Source organism: Macaca nemestrina, chromosome 1 (genome assembly GCF_043159975.1).
Source record: "Macaca nemestrina isolate mMacNem1 chromosome 1, mMacNem.hap1, whole genome shotgun sequence".
Classification (NCBI taxonomy): Eukaryota; Metazoa; Chordata; class Mammalia; order Primates; family Cercopithecidae; genus Macaca; species Macaca nemestrina.
Window position 1 is genome coordinate 124,532,272 of NC_092125.1, and position 14,290 is coordinate 124,546,561.

At 38.8% G+C, this 14,290-nt stretch overlaps 1 protein-coding gene across 1 annotated transcript in view; it reads right to left on the bottom strand.

The window, feature by feature from the left end:
- Window positions 1-14,290, bottom strand: part of EEIG2 (EEIG family member 2) — a 75,434-nt gene that overhangs the window by 25,948 nt on the left and 35,196 nt on the right. The window contains exons 2-4 of the mRNA XM_011753905.2: window positions 13,398-13,518; window positions 7,860-7,889; window positions 1,781-1,897 (exon numbers count right to left, since the gene is read on the bottom strand). Coding sequence (XP_011752207.1) covers window positions 1,781-1,897; window positions 7,860-7,889; window positions 13,398-13,518 — 268 coding nt within the window. The remainder of the gene's footprint in view (window positions 1-1,780; window positions 1,898-7,859; window positions 7,890-13,397; window positions 13,519-14,290) is intronic.

Here is a 14,290-nt window from a genome sequence, read left to right on the forward strand (position 1 = left end):
GGAAAGTGGTAAGGTTAAAGACAGCTAAGTGAGACTAAGAGGACTGGAAACAGATAGTGTAGGAGGAAGAAAACTTTAAATTGAATTTTTTTGGGGGGCTGAAGTTTCTAGGAGTAAAAAGGTCTAGACTCTAGAGTGTGACCATGGGAGTAGGAACTGAGATGATGAGGAGGAAAATATTGCCGGAGATAGGGAGTTTAAGGAACTGAGAAGCCTTAGACTCATAGATGATCAGCTATCAGGAAAAAAAATACAGATAAGATAGTCCACAAGGCTAGCTCGCCCACACAGATGGTGAAGCCACGGAAAAATGATGACCTGAGAAGAGATATAGAGAAAGACTGTGAGCCATGAGCTAAGTCATCAATGGATAGGAGCGAGAAGGTACCTAAGGGGTCAGGAGATGGCAGAGAGTGTTAGGAAAGGAGAGAGTGTTATGACTGAATGGTGTAATCTTCAAAAAGTATGTTTTTTTTTGTAGGACAAAGTGGGAGAGATGGTGTGGAAGGATGAATGGGAAGCCAGAAGGAAACACTCCGTGAGTTGGCTCTTAGGAATGTGAGGGTCTGAAACTAAAAAGTTATTTCAATTTCCAACGAAAACACTGTCATTCAGAGAAGAATTATCCATCTTTTCATATAAGAAATAAGACCCCTGACCAGGCAGCAGAAGATATGCGCTGTGGTCCCAGCTCTGCCACTGACTACTTTTGTGAGATACTTTAGTCTCAGCTCTTCATCTATAAAATGTGAATAACAATCTATTCTCATCTGTCTAACCCTGTTCATCTCATGGAGATATGGGCAAGTGCTTTGAAAACTTCTTAGAGTTATAAAACCACAAAGCTATGTAATCAACATGATGTGTACAGAAGTTTATACTGTGATACTTTTCTAATTTCTTCCTTGTCTTCTGAACATTTTCCTTCCCATATCAACTCGCTATCCCACCTTTCTTTCCAGCTGCTAAATTCGTGTGAGGGTTACAAAAACCATTTTATGCATTGGACTGGCTATAATAACCATTTTACACATTTTCATATGTGCAGAGCTTAAGATTTGCTGCAAAAAAGTTTGAAAATTGTAGAATATAAGGTAATTCTTTGCTTCACTAACTTCTGAACACCCAGTTTTTATTCAGAATTATTTTCCTTCCTTATTAGATAACTTACCATCATGGGGTAACCTAACTGAAACACTGCAAAAGGTTTATCTAACGGAGTTTCCTAGGTGCAAAGTACTTTACAAATATTTTCTCAATTAATCTCATTTAATACTACAATTAACTCTATGAAGTATACATTCGCACTCATTACTAGAGTACATGGCTCCTGATGGTACTCGGAAAAAGCCGGGCAGATGCCCAGAAGTGGGTTCCATCTGTCACTTCACTAGTTTACAAGAGAACCCAGTGGCTTCTATGTACCTATCACAGCTGCTCTGTAAATCACCTTATGGGAGCTACAAACATTTTAAGGTATTCATTAATTCATCATGCTCCTTCCTCCCAATGAACTCTTATGTTGTAGTGGTGTATGTATTCTCTGAATGCTCAAAATATTAAAGAAAAACACCTTAGGACCATGAAGGTGAACATCTGTTACTTTTCACTGCTTTTGTGACTTAGATGGGGTTTTTCCTTAGGTGATGAATACTTCAGTGGTATGGTCAGTTTATCACATCAGCATTGATTCACATCTTGTCCTTTACAATATATACATATGCTTATTTAAAGGCAGATAATCTTATTTCTTGACAAGTAAATCCTGAAACGTGCTTACTTTAAGAATGGAATTATCCTGTCTTGTATTTTTGGTATCATAGCCTTCCAGTAAACAGCGGCGAGTGGTATTTCCTGATCCAGCAAACTCTGCCAGGTTTAGATCTGCAAAGCCCAGCTATGAAAAGAAAGAGAATTATATTAATAGACTATCTAGTAGGCTTCTATCATATGCTCCTTAAAATAAATATTCAACCCATACCCTAGGACAGGTTTTCTCCAACTTCATTTATTTGTAATTTTTGACAACTTAATACCTGTTCTATTATTTGCTTTGTGTTTTTAAATTGGTTCACCTTTTATATGAATTTATTTATTTATTCTTGTCTTCAGCAACAGGATCTCTGAAATCAGAATTGATGCAGTAAATATATTTTTTCTATATACATTAAAAATATATATTACTGTTAAAGTAAAAATAATGTATATCAAACAGCTAAAATCATTGCAAGTAATGGTATTCACACCACCCTGTGGGAAATACTAGCAAACCAAGAGTGATAATTTGCATACACATAGAAAAGAATGATTAGACTCTCCTCTCCCTATTCTGGGTCAGGCTCTATGCCAAGTTAACCACTGGTGAAGGCAGATAGTTGCAGGTTATTAAGTTTTCACTCCCCATGCAAGAACTGGAGTGACTTAAGTGAATCACCTATTTTCTTTGGTACCAGTGTCTTCTTGCTGATTATCCTTGAACTGAATCTCTCTTTATGAAACCTAATTCATCCCTTTCTCAGAGCTCTGCCCCACATCAACCCTCTCCGCTGCTGTGCAGAAGTTCAACTCAAACCTGTTCCTTCTTGTTATTACTGCCCAGGTTCAGTCCCCATTTTCTGCAGCTGCCAAAGGTTGCCGTATAGTCTTTCCTCTGATGTTGCTCAACCCTGTTTCTCATTTCCATGTGGTACAACAAATCAACCCCATTTTATCATTATATCATTTTGTGAGCAAGCTAAGTCTACATGACTAAGTGTAGTCTTTTTATTAACAACAAAAAATGAATTGAGTTGCAATTTATTAAGCATGTTTCCATAAATATACAACAAAAAGTATTATACATTTCACAGTATTATACATTTCAAAAACTGCTGTGATTCTAAGTTGTTTGCCTTAGGGTTTTAAAACACACAGTGGGCACATATAAATCACATTTGAGAGGAATATTTTAATTGCAGGCTGCAGCATTATTTTAACACCTTTTAATTGATACAAAAAGAATGAAGAATTAGAACCCAGAGAGCAGTCGAAGGACCACAAACCCCAAATGCAGTAAGTCAAACACACATCAAGCAGCAGTAATACCCACCTAATTCACACATGGTTACTCTAGTCTTATTGCCTCTCTCTTTTTTTTTTTTTGAGACAGAGTCTCATTCCGTCACCCAGGCTAGAGTGCAGTGGCATGATCTTGGTTCACTGCAAGCTCTGCCTCCCGGGTTCAAGCCATTCTCCTGCCTCAGCCTCCCGAGTAGCTGGGACTACAGGCGCCCGCCACCATGCCTGGCTATTTTTTTTTTTTTTTTGTATTTTCCATGCCCGGCTAATTTTTTATTTTTGTATTTTCAGTAGAGACAGGATTTCAGCATGTTAGCCAGGATGGTCTCGATTTCCTGACCTCGTGATCCACCCGCCTTAGCCTCCCAAAGTGCTGGGATTACAGGCGTGAGCCACTGCGCCCAGCTGTCTTATTGCCTCTCTTGGAGGGGCAAAAGATCAGCAGAAAAAGCCTGGATATGTCCAGGACAAAGCCATATCCAACCGGGCATGTGAAGACTCACATGACTGATCACACATTATCAGTGCACCCTATTTCATACATTATCCTTCTCCTTGACCCTCCAACACTGCTTTCTCATCCTCACTTTCTGCTGATGACCTTACTGCCTATTTCAATCAGAAAATTAAAGCAATCAAAAGAGCACTTAACTTCCATAAGCTTTTACTGCCAGTGACATCCACTCACCTACCTGCATCTGTGCCCACATACTTGCTTTCCCACTTACAGTACTGTCTGAGGCCAACCACTCTCCTCTTGCCCACTCAAGTTAATCACTTCAGTTATTCTTTCTGCTCTTGTGCATTCTAAAATTTCCCTACTCTGCTGGATCGTTCCCAAAAGCACACAAACATGCTGGATTTTCTCCTACTTTAATGAACAAAAGAAAACAAAACCTCACCCTACATCTCTCTCCAGGCTATTGAACCATTTTTTTTTTCTGGCCCTCTTTACAGCAAAACTTCTTGTAAGAGGTTTTTTTTAAAAATTTTATTTTAAGTTCCAGGATACATGTGTAGGACATGCATGTTTGTCACATAGTTTGCCATGGTGATTTACTGCACCTATCAACCCATTGCCTAGGTATTAAGCCCAGCATGCAATAACTATTTTTCCTGATGCTCTTGCTCCCCCCGGCCCCCTCCCGACAGGCCCCAGTGTGTGCTAATCCCCTCCCTGTGTCCACGTGATCACATTTGTTCAGCTTGCACTTATAAGTGAGAACATGCAGTATTTGGTTTTCTGTTCCTGCATAAGTTTGCTGAGGATAATGGATTCCAGCTCCATCAATGTCCCTGAAAAGGACATGATCTTTTTCCTCTTGAAAGAGTTTTCTCTGCAGTCTCCTATTGCTCCTGACCAACTTCATTTCCTCCTTTTCCTCATTTACTCTGGCAGCCACAATGTCCTGTTTCTTGAAAATGCCAAGATCACTTCAAGGCCTTTAGCACTTACTGTTCTTTTGCTGGAAATGCTGTCTCTCAGATTTTCTTATAGCTTTCTCCTTTACTCCATTCAGGTCAATGCTCAGAAGTCATCTCTCTAAAGGGGCCTTCCCTGACCATCCTATATCACATCCCTCTTCCCTCCCTTACCCTGTAGTTACCACCTTCCTCCCCTTACCTGCTCTATTTTTCTCCTTAGTAGTTATCATCACATCATGTACACACATATTTCATATTTGCTTATTGTCTGTCCCTCCAACGACCCCTGCTCCCATTAGCACGTAAGCTCCACAAATGCAGGGGTTTTTGTCTGTCTTGTTCACTGCTGTATCTCCAGTACTTAGAACAGTACCAAGAACAGTGTCTGGCACTTAATACATATTTGTTGAATAAAAGAATAGCCCATTGGCTTACCACCTACTCTTGTAATGTTGTTATATTACACTGTCAATAAGTTAAAAAAGGGGAGAATCTGATCAGTGCTTCTTAGGCCTGCATGTTTATGTTCCCCCCAAATTCCTATGTTGAAACCCTAACCCCCGAAAGGGTGGTATTAGGTGGCAGGGCCTATGAGAGGTAATTAGGTCACAAGAGTGGAGTCCTCAAGAATGGATTAATGCCCTTTTAAAAAGACACAAGAGAGCTTGCTTCCTTTTTCTCTGCTCTCTGCCATTTGAGGACACCACGAGATGACAGACATCTGCAAAGCAGAAAGCAGGCCCTCACCAGACTGGATCCACCAGCACCTTGATCTTGGACTTCCCAGCCTCCAGAACTGTGGGAAATAAATGTTGTTTAAATCACCTAATCTATGGTAATCTGCTATAGCATCCCAAACTAACTAAGACAGCTCCTATTAAGAAAGTATATTAAAACGTGGGGCATGTCAATGTGGTATTTCAGGCTAACAGTTACTAATGAGTGAAGTCAATATTATCAAGCATCTTTTATATGACAGGCCCAGTTGTAGACACTGGGAAACAGTGATGAATAGGACATCTACTCTGCTTTCAAAGAGCTTACATTCTAGTGAAGAACCAGAAAGTCTATGTTTCCTTACGACTTTTTCTTTGGCTTCACTGAGTAACTGTCTCATGAAATGGCATATTTATACATAAACACTAGCTGTATTTGTCACAGATATTAATTCATTCATGAAATAATCTTCAGCATCTACATTTCAGGTAATATGGAAGTCATTCCTACTCTTACAGTTTAATAGGGGAGGACAGAAAAGTGAACAGATTCCTTAATGCAGTGTGAAAGTACTGTGATAGAGGGAGACAGTTACAAGAAACAGAGGAAAAGAAAAGTTCTTAGTGGGGAGGGATGACTAAGCTAAGTCTTTAATGATACATGAGTTGACAGGACAAGAGGAGGGAGAAATATAAAAATGGTAGGAAAAGACATCAAGTTACAAAGCAAAAGGATAAGATAGCATGGGATACTCCAGGAGGTTTGTGAGGGTGGTATGTGTGAGGCATAAGGATGAGCATATGATTGTGTATGTGTGTGTTCATGTGCAGATGACAGTAGAGATGACAAGATGTGTCTTACACGCCAGGTTAAGAAATTTTCATTTTCCTTTATAAGCAATGAATAGCTGCTAAAGGACTAAAAATGGGGGAATGATATGATCACGTTTTAATTTTAGAAAGATGACTTTGGCAATAATATGGAGGATGGAGGGAGATAACAGAGACAGAGAGACTAGACAGAAGGCCAGTGCAGGCTGTAAATAAAAAATAATGAAGACATAACCTGAGGCAGTGGCCCTGGGAATGGAGAGAAGGTATGGTTTCAAGACCTTTTTAGAGGGGAAAAATGAAGAGGACAGGTCAACTACAGCAGACCTTGTTGTCTGCCTAGCCCAGAATCAATGCCCTCCTATTCCTTGATAGCAAAGCCTTGATTTATTTTTAATTAGTTAATTAATTAATTATTTACTGAGACAGGGTCTCACCATGTTGTCCAGGATGGTCATGAATGCCTGGGCTCAAGTGATCCTCCCACCATGGCCTTCCAAAGTGCTGGGATTACAGGCAGGAGCCACCACGCCCAGTCACAAAACCCTGGTTTTATTCAGGTGTCCAGTCTCAGTTCATCCATGTGTACAAGGAAGGAAACCCAAACCCTAGCTCATTGTTAGACTGTGATTAGTTTAAGCTAACCATGGCAATCCATTCCTATTGCCCACAACCAGTTTAGGGTGGGCGTATAATCCAGTTCCAGCCAATGAAAGGTATGGGAAAACCCTCTGAGGGTCATCTAGAAAATGTTTCTTCACTCAAAAAAATGTAATACAGGGAGAAGCAGCTGGATTTTTGTCATATGTGAATGTGTTGGCTTAAAATTAAGCAGCCAGCCAGCTGGTGTCCAGAAGGGGAGCTGGCCAAGAACAAAGTCGTCACACAGAGAATGGCAGAATGGAAAGAGAAAAATAATGACTTCTTGATGATGTTCTTCAGTCAGCGGATTGACCAGTTCTGGAGCAAGTCTATCTCACATCTCCTTGTTTGGTAATATTAAAAAAATCTCTAGTTGAGGAAGGTTTTCTATTACTTTAACAAAGAACATCCTGGCATTGCAACCAACTAGATTTAGGGTGTTCAGTAAATATGGAGGTTAAAACTAATGTACAGGGGCCAGGCAAGGTGGTTAATGCCTGTAATCTCAGCACTTCGGGAGGCCAAGGCAGGAGGATCACTTGAGGCCAGGAGTTCGAGACCAGCCTGGGTAACATAGCAAGACCCCATGTCTACAAAAATAAAAAACAAAATTTAAAAAGTTAGGGAAAAAAAAAACTAGTGTACAATCTCTCAGTTCAGGTGACTGGATTGATGGAGGTACCATTCACAGAGACTGGAAGTTAAAAAGGACTATGTGAGTTTCTGGTAATGTTGTTACTAAATCCTTCTAGTCAGCAAACAGGTAAGCACATCCACTAGTAATTCCACAGAGCTAGCAAAAGTAAAAACCAGCAGTACTTATCATGTATACACAGAGTGCTAAGACAGCAAAAAGGACAGGTCCTCTTACAGTGGGGGGAGGTGGGCCTGGCCACACTTCCCAGGTGAGATCCTTTGAATTATCACATGCTATGGCTTAATGCAAACTAGAGATCATCCTCTAGAGCAGGGAGGCTGAATCTAAAGTATAACATCCCATAATCAGCATTTAGAAAGATTATGCCTATAATTTACTGTTAGATCCAACTGTTCAATCTCCAAGTTGCTTTATATAAAAAGAGACAAGCTTGAACAGATATTAGAAGAGTAAACAATTTAATTTTTAAGCCTATAAATAGCAATAAGCAACATTACACGTTCCAAAGCAGTTAAAGAACATCTGCTTACCTTTGCATAAGCTTTTCCACCTTTTAATTCCTGCCAAAGACATAAAATACTGTAAGGATATCATATAATAAAAGATTTAAAAATAAATATGTCAAATAATTCTGAAGTAGACATATATATGTTGGAAAATATCATAGACAGTAAAATTCTGATGATCTTAAATCCAACTATTTAAGACTCCCACAAGCCCCCCAAATGACCAGAATTTTTATTTAGCATTTCACTTTAATCTAAATGAGACAAATGGTGAGAACATAAGCTAATATTTTATCTATTCGCTGAAGAAGAAATGGTCAAAAAGTGTTGTGGACTCACTGCAAAAACCTGAATCACCAAACAAAGGTTAAATTATTTACTTAGTTAAGCATACTAATATAGTATAGAAAGATTTCAACAGGACTTGAAACCACCCCCCAGGGACAACCAGTTTTTATGAATCACTGAAGAGATACTCTATGCATGTAAAAGTGTACATTTAGTATAGTACAAACTCTCTTACCTAAGGTGAACAAGGTTGACCAAAGTGAAAATAATAAAAAAATTAGACATGTGTCTTTTTTAACTTAAAATATGTCACTGTACATAAATTTGTCAAATCTTTAGACTTGTTTTCGTACAGCTGTGAGAATTAAGTATAAAACACTCAGGACAATACCTAGCACATGGTATGTGTTTGTATATATGTCTTTGTCATTATTAGGGCCAAACTCCCCACTCCCTACCTACTTTTAAAAATGCATCTGCTGGATGGTGTTGTCTCATCTTTTTTGCATAAATCAGATACATAATGCATTATCTATCATTTCCATCTTTCAAGCGGTGAATACAAATATGTTAAGGAACAATCTATGATAAACTCTATTATCATTCATGAATATTTGCTGTTCCTCCCCTTCCCTGCTTCACTGATTTCAGGTGTGGCCATGCTACTACATCTACCCCATTATGAATGATCGCATTTTCATTAGGTGACTGTCATATTCTTTAATAGTGCCTTTCCTTAAGAAAACAAAATTTTCTCCAGATGATCCTTGTTTCTGCTAGCTAATTCTTTTATTTGCTCCCCTCTATAGCCAAACTCATCAAAAGACTTATCTATATTTGCTATATCCTACTCTCTATTCAACCCACTCCAATTGGGCTTTCATCCTTATTTTCCCTCTGCAATAGTTCTTTTTCATTTTTTATTTATTTTATTTCTTAGAGACAGGGTCTCTCTCTGTCAACCAGGCTGGAGTGCCGTGGGATGACCATAGCTCAGTGAAACCTCAAACTCTTGGGCTCAGGAGATCCTCCCACCTCAGCCTTCTGAGTAGCTAAGCCTACAGGTGCATGCCACCCCACCCAGCTAATTTTTTTTCTTTCTTTTTTTTTTTTTTTTTTTGGAGAGATGGGGTCTTGCCATGTTGCCTAGTTTTGTCTCAAACTTCTGGTCTTAAGCAGTCCTCATTCCTCGGCCTCCCAAATTGCTGGGATTATAGGTGTGATTATAGGTGTGCTCAGCCCTTTGTAATAGCTCTTAAGATTACCAATGATCTTCATTTTGTTAAAGCCAAAGGTTCCCGGTCTTCATCTTATTCAACATCTCAGCGGTAGGTGACAGGCTTGGCCACTCCACCTCCTTTGCTGCATCATTTTCTTTGCTAAATTTCCACAGTACCACAATTGCCTGGTTTTATTACTACCTCGTTGGCAACTTCTCACTCTCGTTTGCTGGACCTATTCCTTCACTCAACCTCTGTAGAAAGAATGCTAGTCATATCCCAATCATCCATTTCCCCCCACTCCATAGTAACAGAATCCTCTATTTTTAGTTGGATATCTGGCTGCACAATAATGACCATTTATATGTTGTAACTCTATGTCAAAACATAAGCACTTCTCCCTTCAACTATCAAAAAACACCTAGGTGGTCTCTGTGATTCATCTAACACAGCAGCAAAAGTGATCTTACAGAAGATGATGTCTCTCCTTATTAAAATCCTCCAATACTTCCAATTATGATTAGATGTAAACTTTTCATAAGGCCCGGCCTGATCTAGTGCATCCAATCCCACTACCAATAACTTTGCCTCTCTGTTTCCCACGCCGCAGCCAGGCTGGTCTTGTCATTTAAACATGCCAGACTTGCTGTTTACACTGCATAGGGTTCACAGTACTTCTGAATCTGTGGTTTGATATCTTTGATCAGTTTTAGAAGATTCTCAGTCACACTCACTTGTCTCTCCTCCTAGGGCTTATACAGTTAGACCTTTCTACTGTCTCCTACATGTCTTACCTTCTTTCTTGTGTATTCCACCCTTGTTCTCTCTGTGATTTCGCCTGAATATTTTCTTCTGTCTTATTTTTCAATTTACCAATGCTCTCTTCAGTTATGGTAAACCTGCTGTTAAATCCATCTGTTGAAGTTTTATTCATTTACTTAGCTTTAAATTTTAGTTAATGTACTTTTCAGTTTTAGAATTTGCTTTTTTTTTTAAACAATTTTAGCTCTCTGATGAAATTCTCCATCTTGTTCACTAATTATAGTTATTGTAAAAGTTTGTCTTTGATCTTTCCAAAATCTGTATCTTCCATAGGTCGCTTTTTATCATATACTCTTCCTTTTGATTTTTGGTCAAGTAGTCATGTCTCTTTATATGCTTGATAACTGTGTATGAAAACTTGAAGAAATAATTTGAGGTTCAGAGTGATAGGAGAAGGCATACATTTGCTTTTGGCAAGTAGTAAGGAAGAGGCAGATCACCTTCATCTAAGAAGGGATTGAGGTGACTGGAGGCTGGGTTTCAGTCTTTGTAAGGCTGATCTGTATGTGTTACACTCTTCCTAGTAGGTTGAAACTCTTAGAGAGTGAGTCCCAACTGAAAACCTGAGGTGTTTACCAAGGCCCCTCCTCCCTGGTGGTCCCCAGATTCCAGTTTTTGTTCCTTTAGACCTGTAAGATTGCTGCAATCTCAACTTAGTGTCTTCACTGCTCATTCTTTTGTGCGCAGCTTCTTTGCCACTACTTGCAAATCAAAAAATGCTTTGAGGGTAAAAGCAATGCCAAATGTCAGGCTTATCTCTATGCTTCCCTTCCCTATGGATTCTAAGCCCCTCAAGTCCTGACTACCTCAGTAGCTTCCGATGCCTTCAAGCAGCTGTTTTGGATATTCTGTCTAGCTTTTCTAATAGTTTTTAGAGGGAGCGGTGGTCTGCAACAAGCTAGTCCATTAGTTTCAGAAGTATTAAAATAATCTCCATGTTTATTATACTGTAGGGCCTGGTATGGGTTGAATTATGTCCCCTGTCTCCCTAATCCAAAAAAAGACATGAAGTCCTTACTTCAGAATGTTACCTTGTTTGGAAGTAGGGTCTTTTTTTTTTTTTTTTTTTTTTTGAGACAGGGTATGGCTCTGTCATCCAGGCTGGAGTACAGTGGCATGATCACGGCTCACTGCAGCCTTCTGGGCTCAGGTGATCCTCCCACCTCTGCCTCACAAGTAGCAGGGACTACAAGTGCGTGCCACCACACCTGATTAAGTTTTGTATTCTTTGTGGAGATGGGATTTCTCCATGTGACCCAGGCTGGTCTTGAAATCCTGGGCTCAAGCAATCTGCCTGCCTCAGCCTCCCAAACTTCAAGGATTACAGGTGTGAGCCACCATGCCTGGCCAGAAATAGGGTCTTCATACAGGTACTCAAGTTAAAATGAGGTCCTAATCCGGTATGACTGGTATCCTTATAAAAACAAGAAATTTTGACAGAGAAACAGACATGCACAGAGGGAAAATGATGTGAAGACACAAAGGGAGAAAACAATCATGTGAATGGAATAATGTATCCACAAGTCAAGGAATGAATGCCTGAGGCTGCTGGACGTTAGGCAAGAGGTGTTTCTCCCCCAGCACCTCCAGAGGTAGCATGGCCCTGCTGACACCTTGACTTTGAACTTCTGTTGTCCATAACTGAGACAATAAGTTTCTGTTGTTTAAAGCCACCCAGAGTGTGCTATTTAGTTATAGCAGTCCTAGGAAACTAATACAGGGACTTCTTGCTTTCAGGTCCTACTCCTTTAGAATGGCCTTTCCCTAGACCTTTACATGGTTGCCTCTTCTTCAAATGTTACCTTTCAGAGAAGTCTTCATTGACTCCTGCCTCAGTTCTCTAAAATAATCTCCTTTGCCCAAGCTATTCTCCATTACTGAATTGTTTCCTACACATAAAACTTATCATGACCTCAAATAATCTTATTTGGCTACATGTTTACGGTCTCTGTCTTTCCTATCACACCTCCCCCAACTCCATCCAGAAAGTAAAGTCCTTGGGGGCAGAAACTCATTCCAGTTCACCACTGTCCTCCCAGTGCCTGCAATAGTACCATTGGCTGGTCACTGATTGCTTCCCTGTGTCCTAGGCAACAGAGTGCGCTATCAAACTTTTTTATTTTTGTCAACTTTATGGGTAAAAAATGGTATCTAATTTGTAGTTTTAATTTGTGTCAGATTCAGCATATTTTTATGTTTAAAAGCTATTTATAGTTTTTTGTGAAGTGTTTATTCTGCCCCTTGACTATTTTTCTAAAGGGTTGTTGATTTTTAAAATTAATTTATTTGAAGGTGCTCTTTCTATACTAAGGAAAGTCGTCCTTTGTCACAATTTGTGACTATTTTCCCCTAATTTAAGACTTTGTTTATGTTATATTTTGCAATGCATAAAGTGTTTATATGGTTGAGTTTACCAATTTTTCTTTTATGGCTTCTTTTATATAATACTTAAATATTATTTAGTATATCATATTAAGTATTTCATATACTTAAAACACCATGGCAATGGTATTCTGATACAGAAGGACGCAGAACTGGCGTGGAAAAGAGCAAGGCCAGAGACTCTTGCTTTCATTCTAAATCCTTCTTCTCTATTTAATTTTTGACCATTATATGTATTATTTTGGTAAGTAAAACATATGCATACATACATACACACACACACACACAAAGCTGAACCATATGAAATTACCATTTTTTTTAGATTATTGGTAATTTGCTTCAACCTAACACTGGGAAAGACAATATACAGGAAAGAAAACAGACTTGGAATCAGAAAACTGTGTTTGAGTCTCTACTTTGCCATTTATTAACTATGTAAATTTGGGCAAGTAACTTCTCTGAGCGCTGGTTTTCCTGCAAATGGAGAAAATAACATCTAATTTCAGGGTTACTGGATATATTACACATAAAGTTCCCAGAACAATGCCTAATAAAAACTAGGTATTTAACAAATACTGGATATAGATATATATAGTCCCCAAACTAATACAAATAAGATTAATACTTATATGTATAGTGAGATGAAGATTCTTGAATAATAACTGTAATTTATAACCTCAGATTCTTCATCATATTTGCCATGGTATTTTAATTACTACAGCAAGTGTGAAGTGAAACTGCATATACAGTTCTAATGAAAAAGATAAAGCAGAGCTAAACAAAGCAAGCTAGTGACTATGGAACTAATTATGGTTCCTGAAAGGGAAGAAGTAATAGGCTATTTTTATACCTTCCTCACAGACACTCTGTAGATACAAGGATCTAGGATGCCTGTGGCAGCACTTGCGCTCATTTTGCACATAAATGAGAACTTCTTTCTCCAGCGAACACAGTTTGCTTGTACCACCTCCCTGAAGGAAAGAAAAAAAGAGCCAATTAATTAACTATTATTGATGACATGTTAAAAAGCACACCCATACTTTCACTCAAGTCTAACATGCAAAAATAATGTGCTAAAAGCCAGTATTTGTAAACAGTGTTAACAGGAAGGAAGCAAATTCCTAACAATGTGATCTGAAAATCTTTGGAAGGTTTTAATTATCCACAGGAAGCTGGAAAAAAAGTGAATTTACTTTATCAATTCAATCAATATATATTAGGCTACACCATTCATTCATTCAACACATAATGTACATTTACTTTATACGTTGCGCATGTGGTACGTGTTTAAAACATAAAGATGAGGACAGAGTTCCTGACTTTGTAGGGCTTATATTCATAGTTAATGCAAGAGGCATAAATATGAACAAATGCTTATTCTAGGAATAAGCAAATCCTTATTTTAAGCGGAACTACTGTCATAGTTTTACTTCAGCCACAACAGCAAGAACAGCTACCATTTATTGAGAGCTTACCATATGCTATGAAACTTCCCAATAACCTTGTGAAGTAGCTGGCATTTTCTTCACTTTATTTATTTATTTATTTTGAGACAGAGTCTTGCTCTGTCACCCAGACTGGAGTGCAGTGATGTGATCTCCACTCATTGTAACCTCTGCCTCCTGGATTCAAGCTATTCTCCTGCCTCACTCAGTCTCCTGAGTAGCTGGGATTATAGGTGCCTGCCACCACGCCAGGCTAATTTTTTTGTGTGTTTTTAAGAGACGGCATTTGGCCATGTTG